Source organism: Lutra lutra, chromosome 3, assembly GCF_902655055.1.
Source record: "Lutra lutra chromosome 3, mLutLut1.2, whole genome shotgun sequence".
Classification (NCBI taxonomy): domain Eukaryota; kingdom Metazoa; phylum Chordata; class Mammalia; order Carnivora; family Mustelidae; genus Lutra; species Lutra lutra.
The window spans coordinates 188,306,296-188,333,525 of NC_062280.1; the positions used below are offsets into that span (position 1 = coordinate 188,306,296).

Consider the following 27,230-nt stretch of genomic DNA (forward strand, 5'->3'; position numbering starts at 1 on the left):
GCAATTATAAATGTCACATCTCTAAACAAAATTATCAAATCTTTTAATGTAATGGAAGAAAGTAAAGAAACTATTTTTAAAACAGCAGTGTTTGGGGCACCTGGGTGGCTTAGTCATTTGGGCATCCAGCTCTTGGTTTCAGCTCAGGACAGGGTCTGAGGGTGGTGAGAGGGAGCTGCACCAGACTCTGCTCTGGGCGTGGAGCCTGCGTGGGATTCTCTCTCTCCCTCTCTCACCCACCCCACTCCTCCACCCCACAATCCCCGATAACAGGTGATCTGTCTCTGAATAAATAAGTAAGCAGACAGCACTGTTTTTCTGTTTCAGTGCCGAAATTATTTCTTTTTTAAGATTGATTATTTGAGAGAGAAACTACTCAAGCAGACTCCCCACTGAGCGCAGATCCCGAAGTGGGGGTGACCTGAGCTGAAACCGGGAGCTGGAAGCTCAACTGAATGAGCCGCCCAGGCGCCCTGAAATAATTATTTAAAAAAATACAAAGTAACATAAGCCAGTTGGCAGATATACAAAGTGAATGATATGCCACAATTACATTTTAGAGTGAGAGGATGAGCGTGGAGGAGGGGCAAAGGGAGAGGGAGAGAGAACCTTAAACGAGCTCAACACTTAGCTCGTAGTCCGACACAGGGTTCTATCTCAGGACCCTGAAATCAAGAGTCAGACTCTGAGCCGACTGAGCCACCCAGTCACCCCTATATCTTTTTTTTTTTCCCCCAAGATTTTTTTAATTTATTCGAGAGAGAGCACTCACCCCCGCACAGACGGAGAGGAGCAGCGGAAGAGGGAAAAGCAGACTCCCTACCGAGCAGGGAGCCCAATGTGGGGCTCAGACCCAGGACCCTGGGATCTTGACCTGAGCTGAAAGCTGGGGCTTAACCAGCTGAGCCTCCCAGGCGCCCCTTATCTTTTTAAATTATTTTTCCTTAATTGATACTTTTTTTTTTTAAAGATTTTATTTATTTATTTGAGAGAGAGACAGTGAGAGAGAGCATGAGCGAGGAGAAGGTCAGAGGGAGAAGCAGACTCCCCATGGAGCTGGGAGCCCGATGCGGGACTCGATCCAGGGACCCGGGGATCATGACCTGAGCCGAAGGCAGTCGTCCAACCAACTGAGCCACCCAGGCGTCCCGATACTTTTTTTTTTTAAGATTTTATTTATTTATTTGTCAGAGAGAGCGAGCGAGTGAGCACAGGCAGACAGAGAGGCAGGCAGAGGCAGAGGGAGAAGCAGGCTCCCCACAGAACAAGGAGCCCGATGTGGGACTCGATCCCAGGATGCTGGGATCATGACCTGAGCCAAAGGCAGCTGCTTAACCAACTGAGCCACCCAGGCGTCCCTTAATTGATACATTTTGTTTGAAGTTTCTCACAGTGCTGAAACTTCTGCAAAATTCTCCCAAGCACAAGAATTAAAACGAGTGGTGTTTGAACTTTTGAAGGACAGTGTATACTGCAGTCACGCCATGGCCCTTTCCCATTTTACAGTTCTTTTTTACATTTTTATTTCTGTTTTCCAAATACCCTTCACAGTCCTGCATGCTGCTTTTTTTTTTCTTAAGATATTGTTCATTTATTTATTTGAGAGAGAGAGAGAGAGCAGGGGGAGGGGAAGAGGGCCTCTCGGTGGGACTCCACGCTGAACACAGAGCCTGACACAGGGCCTGATTTCAGAACCCTGAGATCTCGACCTGAGCTGAAATGGGGCATGGGACGCTTAACGAACTGAGCCACCCAGGCACCCGCTGCATGCAGCTCTGAATACATTTCTAGTCTGGATACAGCATTCTGTGGTCCTTATGATTCTATTTATTAACACCTAAAAACTAACATGGATCTTGATTTCTTTTCCGATATTTTGTTTTCAGGTTTGCTACGCTAAAGAGTTGAAGGAAGGCTTTGTGGAATATACTGAACAGGTTGTCAAACTGATGGTCCCTCTACTGAAGTTTTATTTCCACGATGATATCCTACAATTTTTGAACGCAAAACATTTCTAGTATTAGTTCAGTTGTAGCTTGTTCAAGTATTAGACTGTGTTAACTGCACCCTCATCACTGTTACTGTTTGCACTAACTGTAGATAAACTTCGTTTTTTGCATGGTTTTGCATGGTTTTTGCTTGGGCCAAAAACATGAAAAAGAAAATGTTAGCTCTAACTTCTAGTTGACAGCTTTTTCTATGAACCTCTGACAGGTTTTAAGGATTGATATTTTGTAAGCAAATGTTTGTGGTTATATATATAATTGCTACTTTTCTCAAATATCTTTGGGTGATATTAAGAAACTTAAGACCTTTCTTATTAGGTTAGAGACTCACTGAGAATTTTGTGTGGTTGTACATTGGGTAGGAGGAGATCCTCATTAGTTTTCCTGGGAGAATCATAGCTTTGGTTGCATTTATTAGAAACCTATATTGCCTAAAGTTTTGGGATAGGAACATCTCGAGATAGGCTCTAAGGATCCCAAATCCTTCCACATTTGAGACTCATTGCTACTGTATTGTAGATGACGAAAAAGATGGGAGATAAGTCATACGGGTAGGGAGATGTCTGGTTTGTACACATGTTCTGCTTACCACAAGCTTCTGGGTAGCAGTCTGGGATAAACAGGTTACCTGGTGCTTAGTGAGCACTTTAACGTTTACATAAGCAAAGGGATAGAACCATCTTTTGAGGATAGCGATTACACTAAGTGTATCTAAGAATAGTGATTATGTTTTCTTAACAACAAAACGTGTTCGAGTGGCAGCAGCAGAATCCATGCCTCTTCTCCTGGAATGTGCGAGAGTTCGTGGTCCTGAGTATCTCACACAGATGTGGCATTTTATGTGTGATGCTCTAATCAAGGCCATTGGCACAGAACCAGATTCAGATGTCCTCTCAGAAATAATGCATTCTTTTGCAAAGGTAAGTATTTTTCTTTTAAAAACACATATAAGGTGGGACGCCTGGGTGGCTCAGTTGGTTAAGCAGCTGCCTTCGGCTCAGGTCATGATCCCAGCGTCCTGGGATCGAGTCCCGCATCGGGCTCCTTGCTTGGCGGGGAGCCTGCTTCTCCCTCTGCCTCTGCCTGCCATTCTGTCTGCCTGTGCTCGCTCGCTCTCCTCTCTCTCTGACAAATAAATAAAATCTTTAAAAAAAAAAAAAAAAAAAAAACACATATAAGGTGTGTGTTCATTTATTAGTCTAGCTAAATAAATAAAATTGAATCTTTTTGTGCTATAACATTATTTTATTTACTGAAAATGTTTAATCCTCTTTTTTAGTTTAACGCTTTTTGTTTTGTGTTTTTGTTTTTTGTTTTTCTTCAGAGTAGCCGCTCTTATAGTCTAGTCTTGGTTAGTTTCCACCCTCATTTACCTAATAATCCAGCTGCAGAATCTTGGCTCACTTCCAGCCCACACCTACTTGGTCCTGTTCTCTGCTTTATCCCTTTGCTGTTCACACTGCCTGTATCTTTGTGCCGAGATAGCCTTACTTGGTCTGTTCCAGAAGTCTCTGTCCTTTCTCTCCCTCTCAGTTCATTCTGCTTTTCTCAAACGTGAACTTGCTTATTACTTGTCACTTCCCTTCTTGTATTTCTTGGTCAGCTCCATAGCCTGCTTCACACTTCGTTTTGAAAGTTGTTCGTCATCTTTATTTGTCCCCATTTACCCTCCTGCAGTTTGAATTTACTTCTCTTTTTCCAAAGAATGCATGCTGCTGGGCCTTTGCATATATCCTCCCCGCCCAAGCTGTAGTGCCTGCCCTCCCAGCACACGCCTACCCTTTTTCTGGAGCTGGGTCTGTGCAGAGTCTGTGAGTGCTGATTGAGCTCCCTAGAGGCTGGGTGCTGTACTCCGTCTTTGAGACGTCAGCACCTTGCAGTAATGCCTGGCGTTTAAGACCTGCTCAGGATCTGCTTTGTGTAAAAACATTGTTTAAGTTCTTTTCTTTGAAGTACTGTCATTGTAACACACACACACACACACACACCCCAAGCATTATCTACTCAGTCAGTCATTAGTCTTCCAGGGTACTGGCTTAGTGAACTTTTCTCATGCTCCCGTGTGATTTCTTTTTCTTTCTTTCTTTTTTTTTTTTTTTTTTAAAGATTTTATTTATTTGACAGACAGAGAGGGAACACAAGCAGGAGGAGTGGGAGAGGAAGAAGCCGGCTTCCCGCCGAGCAGGGGGCCCAATGCGGGGTTCAGTCCCAGCACCCTGGGATCATGACCTGAGCCGAAGGCAGATGCCTAACAACTGAGCCACCCAGGCGCCCCTTTCCATGTGTGATTCTTAGTGGAATTTAACTAGTGATTCTAAAACCCTTGAATCCCATGGCCTGCTTTCTTGACCCAATTCCATTGTAGTGCATTGAAGTCATGGGGGATGGATGCCTTAATAATGAACATTTTGAAGAATTGGGAGGAATATTGAAAGCTAAACTCGAAGAGCATTTTAAAAATCAAGAACTGCGGCAAGGTAAGTTTTGCACGCTTTTATTTCTGAATGCGATCCTTGACCATTTTGGCAACATTTACAAAGACATTTATTTGGGTGTGTTTTAGTTAAAAGACAAGATGAAGACTACGATGAGCAGGTGGAAGAGTCACTGCAAGATGAGGTAAATCACTCCCTTCGGAACCTAATTTATATGATCGTTTGCATCTGGACGATTTTAAATGCTTAAGTTTCTGATTCATCTGACTTGTCATTCTGATGGTAATTATCAGTAATTTTTAGCAGAAGAATCTGACATGTGTTGCACTTACTAATTTAGAGAAGAAGTGATTGAAGTTAGCTGATTGTGGTTGGGGCGCTGCGGGGAGTTCTTGTGGCAGTACCTCACACACGGCAGCGCTCTGAAGTTCCCCGGGTATTTCTTTTACGTACTCCCGAACAACTTTTTATTTGGTGCTTTTAGCACTTTAAAGATTAGAGTGAGCTCAGATCAGGTGTTGAAGGACTGACTAAGCCACACCCTATTGACGGTCTGGGGCTGAAGGCTCGATCTTTTTGTGACATCAGTTGTTTTTCTCCCGGACCACAGAATACAGATTTTATCACAGATAACAAAGTGGTTGACGTAAGTCAGTTGTCTTTAGCTTGTTGCTCAGTTCTCTCCTCATGCAATCACTTGATGCTGTGAAATCTATTTGCGCTGTGTGTTCAGGGCCCAGAGTGCGGCCTATAGCCATCCTGGTAGACCAGTCAGCCCCTTGCTGTGCAGGGGGCTCACATGCTGACAGCCGCAGCTTGTGAGTAACTGAACCCACGTCTCTGCCAGTCTACTCCCAGGTTAGAAACATTCTTGCAGAAAACAAGAGTACTGAAGTAAAAACACTCTATCTCAGAACTTCGAAACTTATTTCAAGAAAACTCTTCGGAATGAGCACAGTACTTGCCCACACCTTCTCTTTCTGGGCGGGTAGGAGACGCCACCCCCAGTCATCAGTGTAAGCGCAGGCTCCAGACTCTTGCTGTGCCCTTAAGAAAACGGTGACAAATTGAGTTTTCTACACATCTTAAATTTTTAAAAATAAATGTAACTGTCATAGTGGAGATAACTTTTTAATGCATATGGATGTTGTGTGTGTTTTTGTTTTTAGGATGATAATGATGTTTATATTCTGACCAAAGTGTCAGACATTTTACACTCAATATTCAGTAGCTACAAGGAAAAGGTGTTACCGTGGTTTGAACAGCTGCTTCCGTTAATTGTCAACCTAATTGTAAGTGTTGCCTCTCTCTGATAGTTATTTTAGATAGTTGCCTGGGATGTTTTCAGTGCAGCTTTTGAAAACACACTTTTAGGTTAAAATGGATCTTAGAAATCATAGAGAGCTTCCAGAGTACATCTTTAATTTTGTCAAGTTAATTGCATTGCCCTTGATATTTTCTCATTTAATACATGCCTAAGGTTTGCTAATTAGGTTCTCTATAGTTCAGTTAAATTACAGTGCATTCCAGGGACCTACAAATGACTTTTCATTATTTGAGGTTACGTGTGCCCTGCTAAATTAACAAAATTATTACTTATTTTGGTGGACCCTAGAGGATTCAGTTAAAATCCTTGTTGCGTACAACCAGCAATCATACATTGTGGATGATGGCCTTATGTATTCAGTTTTTAAAATATGCATGAAAAGCAATCAGTAGAAGTTTGTCTTGCTTTGGCTTTTACTTTTGCTTTGTATATAAAATATGCAGCACATTTTTTAAAAAGTTTAGGCACATGTGACTTAGCCTGTTGAGTGGATATATAAAGTTAAAACCTGTTCACAGCTTTTCTTGTTGTTTTTTTGTTTTTGTTTTAAAGATTTTATTTATCATTTGTCAGAGAGCAAGAGTGAGAGAGTGAGTGAGCACAAGCAGGGGGAGCAGCAGGGAGAGGGGGAAGCCGGCTCCCCACTGAGCAGAGAGCCCAATGTGGGACTCAATCCCAGGACGCTGGGATCATGACCTGAGCCGAAGGCAGATGCTTAACCCACTGAGCCACCCAGGCGCCCCTCTCTTGTTGTTTCTCAAAGACAGCATTATCATTATCTTTTTTATGAAGCAAATGTACATAAGTTGCTGCTGCTGCTGGTTCTTCCTGGTATGTGCTAATGTGAGATTGTGAGATTCTATAGAAAAATCTCGCAGAGTCTTTTAAACTTGTAGTTCATTAAATCTCTGTTGTAAGTTGAAGATTGTTATTCACAAGAAGTGATTATTACTGTGTTGTATTTCATTGCCTGTATCAGGAATGTCCATGTAAGCTGATAGTCAATAGTGTCTTGGTTTTTTTTTGTTTTTGTTTTTTTTACATTCTTTATGTACTCCGGTATTCAAAGCTTAAAAGATTCTCTCTTTTATAGTGTCCACATAGACCATGGCCAGATAGACAATGGGGATTGTGCATCTTTGATGATGTCATAGAACACTGTAGTCCAGCCTCATTTAAATATGCAGAATATTTCTTAAGGCCGATGCTCCAATATGTATGTGACAACAGCCCGGAAGTCAGGCAAGCAGCTGCATATGGCTTGGGAGTCATGGCACAGTATGGTGGAGATAACTACCGTCCTTTTTGTACAGGTACATTTGTTTGGTTCCAGGCACTCTCTTAATCACTTCCTTGTTCTCTTCCACGCCCCCAAACATTATATCACTATTTTTGCTGTATTCTCCTTCCCTTTCTCAAACTTGTCACCTTTGGTGCATACGAATTGACCTCTTCGTTCTAGAAACGGAAATGAAGTCTGAGTGGAATCTGAGCCTCTCCACCGCGTCCTCCAGAGCACAGTTCATTTCGGGTTTGGGGTTTACACCCCAGCTGTAGGAGAGGACTTTTTTATTTTTAATTTTTTTTTAAGATTCTGTCAGTTTGAGAGAGTGAGAGCACACATGAGCCGGGGTTGGGGCGAAGGGCAGAGGGAGAAGGAGAAGCAGACTCTGCACTTAGCACAGAGCCCGATGAGGGGGCTTGATCCCAAGACCCTGAGATCATGATCTCCGCCAAAGTCAGACTCTTAACTCACTGAGCCACCCAGGCGTCCCGAGCACAGGACTTTCCAGACATACTGAGATCCCTGTAGGGATAGCACAGGAATATAGCTGGAGGCTTTTAAAAGCTGAAGTAAGTGGTAGGGATTGTAAATCTGGAGGCTCCTGACCTTGACCTCGTAGGGTCTCCTTCAGTAGAGTGAGTGCTGGTGCTCCTGGTTGGGGGCAGCCTGCCTTTCCTCACTGGGTCTGGTTCTGCTGCCAAAATGACACAACATGCCTTGCACCTTACTAATTCTTCGCTGTAATCGATAACGGGGCCATAGATAAAAAAATAATGGCATGAACTGTGAGGTTTTAACTGACCTTCTTGCAATTGCCTATTTTAGAAGCACTTCCACTGCTGGTAAGAGTTATTCAGTCTGCTGATTCTAAGACCAAAGAAAATGTCAATGCTACAGAGAACTGTATCTCAGCAGTAGGGAAAATTATGAAGTTCAAGCCTGACTGTGTGAGTGTTGAAGAAGTACTGCCGCACTGGTTGTCCTGGCTTCCACTACATGAAGATAAAGAAGAAGCTGTTCAGACTTTTAATTATTTGTGTGATTTGATTGAAAGGTAAGAAAAAGGACAAATTAGACCTTACTTTCTTCCTCTTTTTATAAAACAGTGTTTCCTGTGCATAGCCCTCAGATGTATAGGTTTCTAATAATGTTGTCTTTATAAATCATGTTAAGCCATATCACAGTTAATGCTGCCTTACGGTTAGATCTAATTTTGACTTACTCTTTATGGAATTAAATTCAGCAGTTGAGGCATTGTAGAATATAATGTTATAAGAAGGTTCCCTTTTAATATTGTCACCCTCCCCATTTATCTGGGTTTTTTTGTTTATTTGGCTTTAGATTTTTATTTTTGAAGATACTTATTTATTTGACAGAGAGAGCACAAGCAGGGGGAGAAGTGGGCTCCCTGCTGAGCAAGGAGCCCAATGCGGAACTCAATCCCAGGACCCTGGGATTGTGACCTGAGCCAGAGGCAGATGCCACCTGGGCACCCTGCTTTAGATTTTTGTTTAATTTCAGCTTTACTAAGGTGTAATTGACATATATCACATACTGGTAGAATGAGATTGAAGAATGTTGATAGTGCCATTATTTGACCCTCTAAAATTCTAGTATTTGGCGGGGGAGGGAATTCAAGAATCAGTGGTGTAAGGAAAGTATTCCGAACCAGTAATCAAGATCTGGCCCCAGGCTCTGGCATTATTGATGCTATTTTGTGTTCATGAGTCTATCTAAGAATTGCAACAACCTGGAGGCCATGGAAGCTATCACATCCCAGGTGTGTTCTTTGGTGTCGGTCTTCCAAATTTTCTTTTTTTTTTTTTTTTTAAGATTTTATTTATTTATTCGACGGAGAGAGAGATCACAAGTAGGTAGAGCAGCAGGCAGAGCGGGGGGGGGAAGCAGGCTCCCTGCTAAGCAGAGAGCCCGATGTGGGGCTCGATCCCAGGACCCTGGGATCATGACCGAGCCGAAGGCAGAGGCTTTAGCCCACTGAGCCACCCAGGCGCCCCTGTCTTCCAAGTATTAATCAGATATAGGCTCTGTCTCTGTTAATTACTGCTTTTATTCATGAATAACTCTTAAGGACTACAACCACTCCTTTCCTAGAAGTTGTAGAAATAGGCCAGTGGGCATATTCCCTCAGGCCTTTCTAAGTTCTTGTTCACACAAATTGTGTGTTTGAGTGTTCCCACGGAGAACTGTCATTCGGGGATGTGATAGCCATCCTGGAGACTGTACACTCCTTATCTGCTCCTGCCTCTGAAGCCACCAGTTCTCCGTTATGCTCTTGGGTCATCTCCCTTGGAAATGACTATTCTGAAAGTCTCTTAATGAAAGGCTAGAATTCTAGTTAAATTCACTATCCTGTTTCTTTCCATTAAACTCGTGTAAAGTTTATTTCCCAACATACTCTTGAAATGCCTCTAAATCCTTTTAAACTTCAAATTTATTTGGAAACCATTTTGCCATATATAAATAAAAATAGTGCTAAGAAACTTATTCTTAGTAATAGATCTTTTTTTCCCTTAACTAAGTCACAAATTATTTATAAAGCACTTTGAACATTCTATTCCTTGCCCCTTAAAACAAATCTAAGAAATGAGCCAAGTATTTTTCCTGATTTACATGGCAAGACATTGAAGAGCTAATAAATAAAATCAGCTGGTTTTCCTCCCACTGAATATGACTTTAGTGAATGTATAATCATCTTAGAACAAAATTGTGTAACAAAATTCTATGTTGGAGGAAGGATATAGGAAAGTATGAGTGCTTGAGTGATTTTTCCTTATAATTTTCATTTATAATGGCTTTCTTCTCTTTGGTCAGTAATCACCCCATCGTTCTTGGCCCAAACAATACCAATCTGCCCAAAATATTCAGTATAATTGCAGAAGGAGAAATGCATGAGGCAATTAAACATGAAGATCCTTGTGCCAAACGTCTGGCTAATGTAGTTCGTCAAGTACAGGTAAGCTGTTGTGCTGAAATTGTGGAAAGGGCAATAAAATTGTTTTTGAGAGGGGTTTGGGTTTGGGTTTGGGGGCTTTTTTTTTTTTTTTTTTTTCTTTTTTCTATATTAGAAAGAAATAGGTACCCAATTTCTTTTTTTTTTTTTTACATTTTTTTTAAGATTTTATTTATTTATTTGACAGACAGAGATCACAAGCAGGCAGAGAGGCAGGCAGCTCTAGAGAGGGGAGGGGGGGGAAGCAGGCTCCCCGCTGACCAGAGAGCCCAGTGTGGGCCTTGACCCCAGGACCCTGAGAACATGACCTGAGCCGAAGGCAGAGGCTTTAACCCACTGAGCCACCCAGGCGCCCCGCCAGTTTCATTTTTATATTCTCTTATCTCCAAGGCTCAAATTACTTAATATATGGTCTGTGTGTTCTCACTTTTTTTATTAGCACTAAAACATCTGTCCTAAACTTGAGACATTTTGAATCTTATAGTTGGTGCTTAGCACATACTCATGTAGGGGTTTTTTTGCATTGTCTGAAGGAAAAAAAAGATGAGATTTGAATAGTAAGTAAGATGTCATCTACCAAAGTCTTTTAAATGCTTTATGCTCCCCGAACTCTTACCTGTTGTTTACTTGACTATGTCCTCTACCAAGTATAGGTTTATCAGATCAGACTAAATGAAGAAAACTTAGCGTAAATGAACTTTAAAGATATGAACAGATTTCTTGCTTTTATAAGGATACTCATGAAACTACTCTACCTTGAAAGAAAGTATTTGGCATTATTACAGTCTACCTAATGATGGTTAGTACAATACTTCTAAATGACCGTTTCACTGAATCTAAATTTCTGAAACTGTTTTTTCCTAGACTTCTGGAGGATTGTGGACCGAGTGCATAGCACAGCTCAGTCCCGAGCAGCAGGCAGCCATACAGGAGCTCCTGAACTCTGCTTGAAGGGCCTTAATATCACCACCAGAAAACTAACTCCAAATAAACGTTTACCCTTTTGTTTAGGTTTCTTTGTTTTGTTTTTGAGCAAAGAGAGCGGTAGAGTTGTCTTGTGTAGGCCGTTCTTCTGCAAGGCCACACCAGCGGGAAGAGAAGCACTGGGTTTCAGAGTGGTGTTTGAAAGGGTTCTCGTACCACAGAAGAGGTTCCCCGTAAGCCCTACAGTAGCACTGAAGAGTATTTTTCTACTGCTATAAGCCACCCGTGTGAACGTGAAAGGGAAGTGAAATTAAGTTCTCTCATTAGACAAAGGAAATTTAAGACAAAACAGCGTTAAGATCACTCAGCGTAGATGTCTGTTAAAAACAATTTGCTATACACCTAGTGTTAATTTTATTAACCGGAGTGTGAGTCTCTTTGTAGGGTAGAAAGAAGCCTTCTACCCAACAAACTAGTAGGTCTAAAAATTGAAAAAAGAAAAAAAAAAGCTGAAGACAAAAACAAGCATGAAGATGTCATATTTGATGTCACTTTCAGTTTTTTCCCAAAAGGCTTATGCAGTGACTCAATTTGGAAAGCTTTTCAGCTTCCAGCCCTTGAATGTGAAGTGTCGTTGGCATGTCTGGCAGTAGTCTCTCATTCACTCCTCAATAAACAACATTGAAATACAAAAGAAGTTTGTGTAAAAATTCAGTACTGTCTGGCTTTGATTCATTTAATGTTTTTAATACAAGAATAAGCTAATATTTTTTTTAGAGTAGTAACAATGGCTTTGAATGTTTTCTTTTTTCCCCTAATATTTTCCTCGTGCAGTTGGAACATTAATTAAAGTGTCTAGTTTTTGCCATCTTCTCCTTTAATTTAAACTAAGTTATATACCTATTCCTTCACAATCAGTATCCTTTTAAAACAGGTTTGCAAATTTCAGCCAATAGTTTTTTAAAATTAGGATTGTCCTGGTAGATGAAAAAAGATTTGGCTCAGTATTTTCACTGCAAATTGTAATTGATAACGGAGCCACGCACGACTTTCAAACTTTTAATTTTATGATAAATATTATGCCTAAAATTATTTACTGGTAAATTCAGTTAAATGTGTGAATTTTTTTTCTTTGTGTGTTAATCTCATACCAGTAAATGACTTGCTGTTGTTTCTTTACGTAATTTTTCTAAGGGATCTTGACAGATTTCTGTTGAAACTTCAGTGTTAACATTTTTATAGTTTGTACTAAATTTAACTGTGATAAAAAGAAATGAATTTTATGCATAGATCAGAATTTAAAATTAAAGATTTTTTCTTTAAGCTATTTGCATTACTTTATTATAACAAAATCTGAAATGGAATAGAAAGAATGAATTATCTTAGATGGTTCACTTGGTAGCAGCTACCCTTCAAATATATTTTCAGTTTTCAGCACAACTTCGTTAGCCCAGCAGCTTTGGGCTCTGGCAGACAGCCCTGAGTGACTTCACCAGCACAGGCATTGCTTTCAGCGGGCACCTCCGCGACTGCTCGCTGGTGTGTCCGGGGCAGTGTTTGGAGCTCTTCCATACCTTGTGTTCCTGTGGGAGTAGAACGTGTCAAGACAACTCCTTTGTGCTTTCTTACGTAGAATAGTGTGAAAAGCCAGTTCATGTACTGATGCCAATCGCAGATTCACTTTTGTTTTGAATATAAATTATTACTACACCTGAAAGAAAGCATGTTAAAAATGTGGCACACTTTTAAGTTCAGATGGACGTGTGGTCGCAGGTTGGCCGCACGTGTTCGGAGAATCTCGTGTCTGTGGAGCTCCGTGCTAAGCACGTTCAGGTACGACTCTTCATAGCTTCTGGTTAAGCATTAATGGGACAGTCAGAAGATGGACGAGTGAAGAGTCCGTAAGATCCCTGAAGGAAGTAAAGGGGTGCAAATCCACCCTTCTGGAGAGACGTTAGAGAAACATGTCATTGAAATTGAATCGAATCTGTTGGGGAAGGTTGGTATTCAAGGCTGTTAATGTTATGTGATCCTGCAATCCAGGGCTCATAGTTCACTGTAATATGTTCATGAATTAACAGTGCTTTGGAATTTTCCGGGGAAACATTTTTAATACCTCATTTTGTCTACACAAGATGAAAGTTCATGTTTTTTCCTTTTGTACCAAATTGAGTTGCCTAGTGGCCTTGTATGTCCACCAGTAATGATATATTTATGAATCCAAGCTATTTCTGGGAGGAAATAATGTGTGTGGCTCTTACATTTTCTGGGTATTTTGTAACAAAGGATTAAGTTACGTGCACAAGTGTTAGAAATTTGTAGCAGAACTCATTTGGAGTATTTTTTTAATGCTGTAAATTTAAAGAAAAGTAAATTGTCTTAAAGCTAATTTGACACTTCTGTAATGGGAAGGCGACGTGATCATGACTCTGGAGTTGTAGTTTGACTGACAGAACCATCACTAAATACATAAGCAAATAAACATTCTTGATGCACCTGGTCTCATAATAAATAAGGGGGGTGCACATTTACAGTGGTGGGAGCATTACAGCTTTATGATCTAGTCTTGAATGATTTCCTATTAAGCAGTTCAAAAGACTTAAGGGGCTAGTTAAATGTTTTACTTAGTATAGCTTCATTCTCTGAAGTACCAAACAATCTTTTGGCTCTTGTCTTGTTCCATAGAAATCACCTCACACCTTGTATCCCTCTTTGCCTCAAAGGAGCGATGGCCCAAACCTGCCATCTTTCATTTCCCTTCACTCTAAACGTTCTGAGGACCGCTGCTGGAGAGCGGATGACCTGCGAGGAGTAGGCTTGGCTTTTTACTTCGCACTCTTGAACTTCTGAAGCACAGGGGCAGGGGTAACTCTTAAGACCTTCCGGGATTAGACTTGCCCCCCCTTTTTTACACAGTTCTATCAGCCTGACACTCATTTACTAGACAGTATTTGACCTTGTTTTACATGCTACTTTTACTTGAATATGACACTTAAATTATAGCTCAATTTTTACTTTATAAAAAAAGGAACCCAAAAGCAGTGCAATGTGTATGGTTTTTGTGCGAAACACCACAAAAAGTTTTTTTAAAGATCCGGTGCCACTGATGGGGGTAGCAGCAGTCCGGAGGAGACTCCCTGCCCTCCTCCTGGCCCTCCCCCCTGCTCGTGCTCTCATGGGTGCTCTCTTGAATAAATTTTTAAAAAATCTTAATAAAAAGTTTTTTCAAATTTATTATTAAAGATTTTAAGAAAAATGCAACATGCCAATTTTTAGTGTTCTTGAGTTGGGTCTTGAGAAAAGGTTACCATTTATAATAAATAAATGATCAATAAGCCGTAGGACCAGAAGCTCACATTGTAGCTGGTGGTTTTTTGGTTGGTTTGTTGGGTTTTTTGGGTTTTTTGTTTTTAAGATTTTATTTATCTGATAGAGGGAATGCAAGCAGGGGGAGTGGGCGAGGGAGAAACAGGCTTCCTGCCGAGCAGGGAGCTGATAGATGGTGGATCGAATCCCGCCTCCATCTCCCTGCTTGTCTCCCTGCTCAGCAGGAAGCCTGCTTCTCCCTCGCCCTCTGTTGCTCCCCGTTTTGTACTGTGTCAAATCTTTTTAAAAATGAGTAGAGAGTAAGAATATAAAATAGCAACACTAATGTGGAGACATTACAATGGGTTGAAATTACAACCGTTTCCTTGAAGAGCAATGACTCCTGAGTGACAGTAGGAAGGATTCTGAGGTTCCTTGAAGACTGCATTTGAAGATATTAAGGGGGGCTTTCTGGTTTCGCAATGGAGATCACCCTTTGCTCCCCTCCCGAGATGGAAGCCTCAGGGTCTGTCACCAGAGACTGTGAAGCCCTGCTTCGGCCTTCAGGGACCCCAATCACCCCAAAGCAGCTTGCTTTCCTAGTGCAGAGGCCAGTTCCCAGGAGTCCTTCCTGGAGGCCTGCAAGGCCGGGGGCTGGCCAGTGGGGTCTGGATCCACCATGCCATCTAACTCCAGTCCACAGCCCTCCAGAGCCCTGCCTCCCCAAGCTCCCACCTGGCCCCACAGGCTGTTTGGAAAACTGCTTAGATGTGCTGGTCAGGGGCTGTTTCTCTTCAGCCCCATTCCACGTTGGTGTACGAGACCACTGGTTTCTTGCCTGGGCCTGTTTTCTTTGCAAACCTGGCCTTTACCTGAGCTAGCTAGAATAGACAGCATTATTTCCAAATAGTATCTCTTGGATGCTCCAAATGCTTCCTCTGATCTGTGTGTGGTGGGGAGTGCTGGTGGCAATTTGGTGGAATGTTGTATAACCCAAGTGCCAGGGGTCTCAGGGTAGCGGCCTTACTGGGACAGCTCCATTCAGTCCCCGTTCAAACATTCCCAGACCAACCAAGATTGAAAACCTCCTGATAATCTGAGCTTTCCGCTCCGGGACTCACCTGAACACTTCACTGGAAATACTTTAATTATTTATGAAAAGATCCTTGACATATTTTCTGAAACAGATGGCAATAGATAAGTAAGGAATGCTCTCTTCCTCAGTTCGTACGTGGGTATTTTGAGAAGAGGCTCAAATTCTGCTAAGTCTTTTTTTTTTTTTTTTTTAATTATGTAACGTTTTACACAGAGGGCCACCTGTACCTGGTTCAAAATTCAAGATTTATAAAACATTATTCAGGGAAAAGTCTCTTCACTCTCATGCCTCAGCTAGCCCCTCTCAGCTTTTCTTGTGAAAGAAAAGTTCATAGACTTGGCCCCAACAGAACATTTTTGCTCTGTGTAATTCATAATGTCCTTCTGGAAGGAAATTAGCATTCCTGATGAAAAGCCTCTGTGTCTTAAAAACTGTTCTAAGGGGTTATGGGCTGTCTCAGTAGAGTGTGCAACTTTTCAGCTCAGGGTTGAGTTTAAGAGAGTTCCACATTGGCTATACAGAGTACTAAAAAAAATTTTTTTTTAATGTATTTCTAAGAAAACAACACTGTTCTGAGAAACTACCCACCTGCCTAGTTAACCTAGCCTGAACTCTAACCAGACATTCGGGTTTGTTTGTTTTTAATAAGCCAACAGTGATTAACCTAACCTAAATTTTTTGTCTCTAAATGCCTCTGCTGTGAAAGAAATCTTTGAAATTGGCCCGCTCAAGGTCTGTGTTCCTGCAATAAATTTTAAGTTCCAACCTACTAAATCGTCTGAAAAATATTTTTTAAACATCTCCCACAGAAGGAAAATGATCTGTTCGTATGTTTCCTTCCAGGGTGATAAATATTCAAATGGCTTTTTGGAATAAAATTTACATCTTTTGGGCCAGGAGTTATCAATAACCAGCTCTATCAAAGATGGAGGTTAAACATTTTTGCCTTTTAAATGGATATGCTCAGTACTTGTTCTCATCAAATTGTTAAAACTAGATCATCATATTGATTTAAAACCATTTCATTTTAAACTAAGCGGCATCAGGCTAAATAGCGTTTTATTACTAAATTGGCATAGAAAGTCTCATTCCCATTAGGGAGCATATTTTCAAGTGTGCATTTTCATAAAATAATGATCTTTACTAGCATTTCATTTTATTTTTTAAAAATTTAATATCAGAGTTGTGTGTTTAATGTGTTTATTTTTGTGGTTGCCTGCTATTTATAGCAAATGATACCAATTTTTCGTTTGGGGTAACGATTTAAAATTTTAAAGTGCTTTAAAAAGTGAATTGATTTTTTTTTTAAGATTTTATTTATTGAGTGCAATTTGAGAGCACAAGCTGGGGAAGAGGCAGAGGGAGAGAGAGAGAGAAGCAGGCTCCCTGCTGATAGGGGGCTGGATCCCAGGACCCCGGGATCAGAACCTGAGCCAAAAGCAGACGCTTAACCAACTGAGCCACCCAGGCGCCCCGGTGAGTTGATTTTTAAAATTATAATGTAAATAGAGGAACAGTTGCTGTGAGGGTACAACAAAAATCATGCAGATGGTACTCATGATTGAAGTGTAGTCTATGAGATGCTTTTTCCTGACCAAAGCTCGCAGTGCAGTCCTACAGGATCAACAGGTTTTGTTCGCAGTGATGAGAAGTGTGACGCACTGAGTACTCTGTCAGGTTGGACAAACAAATCTCGGCAAGAGTATGGCTCGGCCAACAGACGCTCAAAGGCATGAACCAAAAACTAAAGAACTGTACAGGTTTGGGGTTTTAAAATTTTTTATTTCAAAGCAATTTCAAATTCACAGGTAAGTGTAAGAAATAGCACAAGGAGCTCCTATATACCCTTTCTCCAGACTCACCACCCACTACCTCCAGAATCCCTTGAGAGAGACAGAGATTGCCTCCTTGAGCGAGCTCTGATCAGGCTCCTCTGAGCTCTTTGCATGGGCCTCGGCTTTTGGACTCCCACGGTCCTCCCTGCCTTGTCCAGCGTGCGAGAATCGTGCTGTCGGGAGCCCCCTCCACCTCCAGTCAGGTTCCCTGTGCCCCACCCCATCCCCCTGGCGAGGCAGCAAGGGTCCTGCCAGGTAGGTTCAGCCAGAACCCCAGCACCCCAATGTCACCCCTTCCCAGTTTCCCACACACCGAGCCCCACCTTGCCCCGAGCTAGAAATCCCCACTTGTCCTTGTGGGGGTGACTATTGAGCCTGTCTCTGACCCTGCAGAGCGCCATTGCTCTGGACCCTACACCTGTCGCCATGGTCTCCCTAAATACAGTCTGTCTTGCCCTCCTTGTGTCACAAACAATCTTATCTTTAGCGAAAGTTACAGAATCCTAACCCCTCATTACTTAATATTGGAACATGCATTTCCTAAGAATAAGGACATGTCTGTAAATACCACAGTATCCTCACTGTTGGGAAACTTTCCATTACCACCCTATTACCTAACAGAACACCCAGGCTGCAAATCCACCAGTTGTGCTGGTCCTTCCAGTCCAGTCTCTTGGCTCCAAGGTCCACTCGTCCACTCTCTCTGCTCTCCCACACTGGGGCTGGGACTTGGCCCCAGTGCCTTTGCAGGACTCCCTGGCCAGCTGGCCTCTGTTTGGATCCTACAGATGGGAGGCCCCAGTAGGAGATGGGGCAGGGAGAGGAGAAGGGACATCCTCCCCTTCCCAGCTCCCAGCACCCCCTGAGCTCTGGTTCTGGCTGGCCCTGGGCAGCCACCTGCTTCCCAGAGCAGTAACATCTCTTACCCCCACCCCAGGCACCGTGGCTCATTTCTGAAAGTACCGACATTTCAGTATCCCCTTTCTTCCTCTTTCAGCCTTCCAACATCTCTACATAACCGATATTTTATTCTGTGTCTCGTTTTTTTCTAATTTTGTTTTTTTAGTTGCGGTAAAATCTCAGAACGTCAAAGTTACCATCTGACCCATTTTGCAAAGGGTGTAGTCAGGTAGTATGACGTGCATTTACGCTGTCCTGCAGCCTTCCAGACCGGAGGGATTTCAGCTCTTATCTTGGCAGCCCCCGAAGAGCAGGTGCTCCATGAACTGCTTGAAAGCAGGCGTGGATGGATGGAAAACCAGAGCCTAAGAGGAAGAGGGAATGGATGCGGGTTTTCTTGCAGGACTAGCATGCCATGTGGGAAAGAGCGGGGACTTTGGAGGTATTTGAATCGCACACACACTGTTATTAAGTGGCGGGACTTGGAAAATGTACTTGGCTTGTGGATGCCAAGTCTGCTAACTGGTAAGTGGGAAAATAAAGACCTAGTTGGCAGGGTCCTAAGTGAGGTCAGGCGCACACAGCGCTGGGAAGTCACAGGTGCATAGTGGGCCCGCCCATGCCCCCACCCGCCCCCCTGCCCAACCCCAGGCCCTTCACGCCTAGTACAATTCTGGAAAATTCCTTTATCTCAGAAAAAAAAAGGAGTTGATAGGTTGATGGTGGACGCAGTGAAAAAATAATCAAGTTGGAATCTGTGACTCATTTGTACTGTGGGTGTCCTACAACTTAAGATATCAGATATCCAAAAAAACGTTTTGCTCTTTAACCTTAAAATGTATGCAAAAATATCGTGTAATTATATATCTTAAAGGTTCGTCATCCTGAAAGGTGCGAGTAGGAAGTACATAGCCACCCCACGAAGTAAGTCAGTGAAAGATAATATCACTGGTTTTTAAGAATTGAGACTATCAGTTTGCCTTATGAGCAGCTTACGGGTGATTTTTATATTCTATTTTGGTGGGTGGTGTATTTGGTTATTTAAAAATTTGTCTTTCTAGAGAAAAATCTGAGAACCTTGAGGGGGCAGCAGAGGAACATCATGACTTCAAAAGTTAAAACAACAAGGACTCTGAGTTGCATCATCTTGGGGGAGAAATACTAAGGTATTTGAAGCTGTTTCTAAAGAAACTACCAATTCCATGGGTGCCTGGGTGGCTCAATCAGTGAAGTGTCTGCCTTTGCCTTAGGTCATGATCTCAGCGTCCTGGGATCAAGTACCATGTTGGGATCCTTGCTCAGTGGGAAGCCTGCTTCTCGCTCTCCCTCTGCCCCTCCCCCATCCTTGTACTCCCTCATGCTCCCTCCCTCTCTTTTTTTCTAAAATAAAATAAATGAATAAAATCTTTGAAAAAATAAAAAAAGAATATATCAATTCTATTAGAAATACCTCAACATGAGGCCTTTTCTTCTCTTCAGACATCAGGTATACCAGATGGCTGCCATTTCCTGTGGCATCAGAATTCTACTTTCATCCTTCCATGGCCAACTTTCAGAGGATAAATAGGCAAGAAATACAGGCTAATGTGAATAATTCAAGCCCTTGGGGCCAAAGGGATAGCAGGTAATTCTCTAGTGGAATAGTCCTCTCCTGAGCTCATTGAAAGTACATTTGGAGTGTATCATTTCTGATCCTTCTTCACTGTTGGGACAAATGATCTGATTAACAACATAAACTTGGTAAAGCTTGAGGCCTGAGCTGCTACTTATGCAAAATTATTTTGAAAATTTTCCACATTGGAGGATTTCTTAAAAACCCTTTCCATATAGTCAGTGCATGATAAACACCAACTAATTATTTGACCTTCAATAAATATATGGCAAATAATTCATTGCTATTTGAATCGCACATACACTGATTATTAAATGGTGGGATTTGGAAGATGTACTAGTATTATTCTCTAAAGGAATGTGGGTTTTATGGGGGAGGTTTAAAAGATTTTATTTATTTGGGAGACTCAGAGAGAGGGAGACAGCACGAGCAATGGAGGAAGGGCGGGAGAAGAGAAAGAAGCAGACCCCCTGCTGAGCAGGGAGCCCCATGTGGACTTGGTCCCAGGACCCTGGGACCAGGACCTGAGCTAAAGGCAGATGCTTAACTGACTGAGCCACCCAGGCACCCATTAAAGTAATGTTTAGATCAAGGGTTCTGTCCATTCCCATTAGAATTGTGGCCTGGCCTCTGTCTTCGGCTCAGGTCATGATCCTAGGGTCCTGGGATTGAGCCCCACATCAGGCTCTCTGCTCGGCGGGGAGCCTGCTTCTCTTCCTCTCTCTCTGCCTGCCTCTCTGCCTACTTGTGATCTCTGTCAAATAAATAATAAATAAAATATTTTTTAAAAAGAAGAATTGTGGCCTGGTACAATATGGTTAAACAAATAAGTCAGAAGAAATTGGAGAAACCACGAGAGTTTTATGATCAAAATAACAGCATAGTAGGATTAAGGGGGTCATTAGGGATAAATATTAGAAAATATGAAAACTAGCATCTGCTACCCTACAAAACAGGTTAAACTAGCTCTTATGTACTTAACACATTTTTGAAAAGGAATATATGTACCACGTGGTGGATAGTTTTTACATTGTTATAAATTTGGCATATGCCTCTGGAGAAAACAATACAGCCTTTCTATGTGGTAAAAACACACCATTTTGACCGGACACTGGATTTGTTTGATTCTATCCTTTGTCGTCAGTGGCCAACATGAACACATCTAATTCTCCCACACTAAGCCGTCAGCATGAATGCTCAATTTATTAATGTCTGTGCACGATCCAAGCTTGTGTGTACTAAACTATGATGTGGCTAATGACGGCGAACATCTTTCTTCTCGTGCTTATTTGCCATTCGCACTCCTGTTTGGTGAAACATCCACTTATATGTTTTGCCTAAGTTACAATTGGATTGTAATTTGTAATTTGTGTGGTTTCTTTTACTGTCAAGTTTTATATAGCACAGTTGTAAGATCTTTGTGAGACCTGTGATTTGCAAATACTTTTCCCAGCCAAGAACTTATCTTTCACCCTCTTAACAGAGTCCTTTGCAGCGCAAAACAGGATAGGATCTGTATGCTAAAAATCACAACACGTGGTCGAAATAAGTAAAAGAATATCTAAATAAATGGAGAGGTATTAGGTACTAATGAATTGAAAGATTCGCTATAAGGAAGATATCAATTCACCCCAAAATATTTGTAGATTCAACATAGTTCCTATAAAAATCTCGGCAAGATTTTTTTTGCAGATATAGACAATCCAATTCTAAAATTTATATGGAAAGACAAAGATTGTATGGAATGACTAGAATTATACGGAATTACTAGAGTAGCTAACACCACTCTGAAAAAGAAGAATTAAGTGGGAGGAAATACCCTTCCTGATGTTAAGACTTAGTACATAGTCTTTGTAACCAAGACTGCACAGTACTGAAAGAGGAAGAGGCACGTAGATTGATAGAAAAGAGAACCCCAAAATAGATCAAAGCAATGCATCCAATTAATTTTTAGGAAAGGTACAAATCAATTCAATGGAGGAAGAACAGTGTTTTTAACAAATGATGTTGGAAAATTGGACATCCAGAGACAAAAAATGAAGTTCACACTGAATACAAAAATTAATTCAAAAACGGATCATGAATTTAAATGTGAAATGGAAAGCTCTAACACTTGCAGAAAAAAAAAAAAAAAAAAACTAGGAAAAAATTTTTGGATCCTAGAGCTAGGAAAAGAGTTCTTAGATATGACACCAAAAGCTCAAACCATAAAAATTTTTAATAAATTAGATCTCATTAAAATTTGTGTGTCCGTCTCCTTTTGAGGAGGCATTCTTTCCCCTTCCCCCCCTAAATATGGGGGCTTCCATTTTCTTAAATGATCTCATCTTTATGGTTACAAGGGATGGAACAGCTGACCCAAGCTAGGCTGGTTGATATACCCAGTGTCCTGGTCTTGGGAGTTGGTGGGAAACAGGAACACATGATGCAAACCACGCTAATCTGACTATCCCTGGTATTTTTCTCCCTGTGTCCTGGTAGAATGAGCCTTCTTCCTTCTCTACCCCTGGGATGGTGAGGATAGGAGCCTATGAGAGCCACTGGTCACATGAGATAGCATATCTGTAATGGGAAAGCAGAGTGACCAGTTTTACACATTCTATGTCAAGGTGCCAGCCCCAGCAGACCCCACCCCCTCCCCAGGGCCAAGGGGAGGAGTACCACTGCCCACCTATAACCCATGCACAACAACCTCTTTGGGAAGCTCTGCCATAGTCAGCAAGTCTCCTTTCCTTTGCTTGGGCTGTTTGAGTTGGGTTCTTGTCATTTGTGGTGGAAGGAACTGTGACTACTTCGAAGCAAAGCTAGTTTGAAGACCCAGGACGGTCTGGTTTCAAAGGCTGTGCTTTTTAACACTGTGTGGCACACTGCCTCCACCATGGGCGCCCTCTTTTTGTTGAAATCATACTTTCCAGAGATGTGTTGTCTTCGGAAACTTTCCCTTTCAGGGGGGATCATCATTCGTATGTCCATCTTGGTTTCCACTACCTTTTCAACTACATTGAATGCTCCTGTTCATAAAGGATGTTGAGGTTCAGTCAACTCTTATCTACCCTATGCCAGCAAGTAGCCTTCTCATGTTTTCTTCACTTAATACTCAAGCACTCTGTAATGTTGTGGTCTCTGTGTTTCACCAGTGAGGAAACCGAGGCTCCATGTAACTCAGGAATTGGCCCAAGGCCAAAGGTAATTTTCATCCCACTGACATCGTTGTGCCTCCTGTGAACACTGCCCTTAATGAGCTCTGAGAATTTATGACCTCTTTAGCGCCTTTCCTTTTTTTTTTCTTTATTTTTTTTAATTAAAAAAAAATCCTGTTGGGCCACCCTATATTCCTGGTGGGAATGTGAAATGGTTCAACCACTGTGGAAAACAGTTGGATCATTCCTTAAAAATTAAACATAGAATTGCCATATGGTCGGAGGAGAGGAAAAAGTAAAACAAGATGAAATCAGAAAGGGAGACAAACCATAAGAGGCTCAATCTTAGGAAACAAACTGAGGGTTGCTGGAAGGCTGGGGGCTGGGGAGATGGGATACCGGGTGCTGGACATTAAGGAGCACTCATAATATAATGAGCACTGGGTATTATATGAGACTGATGAATCACTGACCTCTACCTCTGAAACCAATAATACATTATATGTTAATCAATTGAATTTATTTTAAATAAAACAAAACTGAACTAAAACTAAAAAAAAAAGAAAAAAATTACCATATGACCCAGCAATTCCACTCCTAAGTATTTACCCCCCAAAATTGAAAGCAAGTTCTCAAACAAGTGCATGTACGTACCTGTTCAAAGCAAAACTTTTCACTGCCAAAAGGTGGAAACATCCCAAACATCCATCAGTGAGTGAATGCATTAATCAATTGTGTGTATTCATACCCTAATAATTCATACCCCTAAATAAAGGAATATTATTTAGCCCTGGAAAGGAAGAAAGTATTGATACATGCTACAGTGTGGATGAATTTCAAACACATGCCACACGATCAAAGCCAGACGCAAAAGTCTGCATATTGTATGACTCCATCTCGATGCAACGTCCAGAATGGGTAAGTCCTTAGAGACAGAATGCAGCATGGTGGCTGCCAGCGGCTGGTGGGACGGAGGAATAGGAAGAAACTGCTTAACGGATACAGAGTTTTATTTTGGAGTGATGGAAATGTTTGGGAACTAGACAGGTGTGTCTGCACAAATTTGTGAATGTACTAAACGCAGCTGAACTTTTCACTTGAGAATGTCTAATTTCATGTTATGTGAATTTCGCTTGAATCCAATTTTTAAAGTTCTCACACACAATACATATCATTACACCAAAATGCATGAAATGCAGAAATGTCATCCTGCTATACCAGGATGGTTAGTTTTATGTGTCAGTTTGACTGGGCTAGGGACACCCAGACAGCAGGTAGAACATGATTTATGTGTGTGCCTAGGAGGGTGTCTCCGGGAGAGAGAAGCATTTGAATTATTAGACGGAGTCAAAAAGATCCACCCTGGGGCACCTGGGTGGCTCAATGGGTTAAGCCTCTGCCTTCGGCTCAGGTCATGATCTCAGGGTCCTGGGATCGAGCCCTGCATCGGGTTCTCTGCTCGGCAGGGAGCCTGCTTCCGCCTCTCTCTCTCTGCTTACTTGTGATCTCAATCTCTCTCTGTGAAATAAATAAATAAAATCTTTAAAAAAAATAAAAAAGACCCACCCTCAGCAATGTAGGTGGGCATCATTCATTCCCTTCGTTGAGGGCCTGAATAGAACAAAAAAGCAAAAGAAGGGCAAATTTGCTCTCTGCCTGAGCTAGGATGTCTGTCCTCTCCTGCAGCCCAACATTGGCACTCCTGGTTCTCAGACCTTTGGACTTGGACTGAATTACACCACCAGCTCTTCTTTTTCTTCTTCTCCTTTTCCTCCTCCTCCTCCTCCTCCTCCACCTCCTTCTTCTGAAGATTTATTTATTTATTTGAGAGAGAGAGCATGCACAAAATGGGAAGGGGAAGAAAGAGAGGGAGAAGTTTCTGCACCGAGCAGGAAGCCTGACACAGGGCTCAGTCTCATGACCCTGAGATCATGAGCTGAGCCAAAACCAAGAGTTAGATGCTTAAGTGACTGCACCCCCTCAGCGCCCCCCCCCCACCAGCTCTTTGATTCTCCAGCATGCAGATGACAGACTGTGGACTTGGCCTCCATAATCCTGTGAGTCAATTCCCATAATCTCTCCCCGCACCTCTCTCTCTCTCTCTCTCTCTGTGTATATATATATACACACACACATACACACTTATATTTTAATGTATGAATATACACATGTATACACGTGTATGTATATTTACATCCTATTATACATGTACATATGTTTATAAGTATATATGCTGTTCCCCTAAAGAACCCAGACTAATACATCTACCTATTCTTTTTCTTTTTCTGTTTGGTTGGTTAGTTGGATTTTTTGGTGTAGCCTATGTTTCTCTTTTGGCTTGGCTTCTCTTCTTCCCCTCCTCCCTACATCTTCCTGTCAGTGTCCTCCCCAAGGGGCGCCCGTGGCTCAGTCATTAAGTGTCTGCCTTCAGGTCAGGTCATGCTCTCAGGGTCCTGGGATCGAGCCCCACATCAGGCTCCCTGCTCAGCAGGAGGCCTGCTCTTCCCTCTCCCACTCCTCCCATTTGTGTTCCCTCTCTTGCTGTCTCTCTCTGTCAAATAAATAGATAAAATCTTCTTAAAAAAAAAAAGTGTCCTCCTCAGACTAAGGTGAACACCATGTTTCTCTACAAACGATAGTACATTCATGCATATATACATAGATGTATACAAGGGTTTTTAGCTACCTTATAAAATGGGATCATGCCATACTATACATTCCTTCTACATCTTGCTTTGTTGTCTCCAGAAATTCCTACTGAGATAGATCCAAGTACTGATACAACTCTAATCCCTGATTTTTAATGGACATACACTGTTCTTCTAACTAAAGCTGAAAGAAGACCTACATTCAACCTACAATACTTACTACGTGTTCTTATTTTATTCTCCGTTCAGCTCCTTAAGAGTCCCCCAAGTCTCTTCTTCATCCATAAGAAGGCACAGAAACCCCAAGATCAATGAGTCCTGTGCCTCTACAGCGTTCTTCCAATTGTGTGATGAGCCTGCTGTCTCGCTCAGGCCCTCTTGGATGAGCGACATGCATTTTAAGAGGGCTGAAATCAAGATGAATTTTGTAATTGCGTTAGGAGCAAAGTGAACTCGTGCACTTGGGGCCCAAACCCAAGACCTCAGCCTCATTACTGCCTGATTGGAGCCACAGAGGCAGCCGGCGGCTGGAGATAATTAGCTGTGCAGTCAGACTCTCTCCTCTCCCGGGTCCTTAATGACCCAAACAATCTTTTGAAGCTAACAAGACCAGCTCAGATTGTTGTTCTGCGCTGAAATGCAATCATTTTTTCTCAGCTTCCTCCACAATAAGATTTAATAATAAGAGCTGTTGGTTTCAGAGGTTAGTCACACAGGTGGTAAAAAGGCAGAAATAATCCTTATTTTGTTTATTTGACTTGCTGGCAGCTGAGGCTGTTTTCACTTGTTGTCTGCGGGCAAGGGAGAAGGCAGGCAACACGCTCTTCTTAAATTTATGAAGCGCACGGCTCAGCAGGCTGCCCGTGCCATGTTCTGCGCCCCAGGAAGGGGCCGGCCATTTTGACTGCTCTGAAGAACGAATGAGTGGCCGTCATTAACGAAGACTGCATAAGTCTCTCCTCCTCAAGGGAAAGGTAAAATGAGCTCTGTCTCGGGGGCTGAGCAACGGTGCCAAGTCACGGCGGCCTCGGATGCCTCCACGGGCCTTTCCTGGTGGACGGAAAACGAGTTCTCGCTACATAGCAAGGGAAGGAAAGGACCACAGTGTTTTCCAGCCGGAGCCCTTCCAGAATTTTGTGACCTTTGAAAAAAGAATACACAAGTAAATCACAGTCACCATTTTCACACAAATTGATGACAGAGGGAACAAATTGCTAGGGGCCTCGAACAGAGCTCATGCTACTGCAGAAACCTGAAGCTTAAGCTCCATTTGTTGTAATATAACTCCACCACCCCTGCCTGGTTTTGTTTTTGTTTTTTAAGATTTATTTATTTATTTGAGCTTGAGAGAGAAAGAGACAGCGAGCAGGGGAAAGGGGCACTAGGAGAGGGAGAGAGAGAATCTCAAGAAGACTCCCCACTGAGTGTGGAACCTGATGTGGGACTCGATCTCACAACCCCAAGCTCCTGACCTGAGCTGGAATTAGGAGTTGGAGATACCCAGGAGCCCCTCCACCCTCGCTTTTGAGGACCTACTATGTGGTGGGCATTTTCACAGGTGGTCTCTCCTTGTGAGGTGGTTGGTCTTACCTCCATTTTTTTCAGGATGCCAAGAAAAGTAACCAATTTTTTTTTAATCCTTCTTTGTATTTTTTAAATTTTCTCTTTAGTATGTATTTTCTTTATTATCGTAAACAACAGTGAAGTAATTTTCATTCTGGAAAAGTCCAAGAAAGAAAGAAACG

At 42.1% G+C, this 27,230-nt stretch overlaps 1 protein-coding gene across 1 annotated transcript in view; it reads left to right on the plus strand.

The window, feature by feature from the left end:
* Positions 1 to 13,443, plus strand: part of IPO5 (importin 5) — a 60,775-nt gene extending 47,332 nt beyond the window's left edge. The window contains exons 21-29 of the mRNA XM_047720269.1: positions 1,887 to 1,983; positions 2,754 to 2,926; positions 4,372 to 4,483; positions 4,570 to 4,625; positions 5,611 to 5,733; positions 6,862 to 7,081; positions 7,879 to 8,107; positions 9,886 to 10,027; positions 10,889 to 13,443. Coding sequence (XP_047576225.1) covers positions 1,887 to 1,983; positions 2,754 to 2,926; positions 4,372 to 4,483; positions 4,570 to 4,625; positions 5,611 to 5,733; positions 6,862 to 7,081; positions 7,879 to 8,107; positions 9,886 to 10,027; positions 10,889 to 10,975 — 1,239 coding nt within the window. The 3' untranslated portion in view covers positions 10,976 to 13,443. The remainder of the gene's footprint in view (positions 1 to 1,886; positions 1,984 to 2,753; positions 2,927 to 4,371; positions 4,484 to 4,569; positions 4,626 to 5,610; positions 5,734 to 6,861; positions 7,082 to 7,878; positions 8,108 to 9,885; positions 10,028 to 10,888) is intronic.
* Positions 13,444 to 27,230: the final 13,787 nt, after the last annotated feature.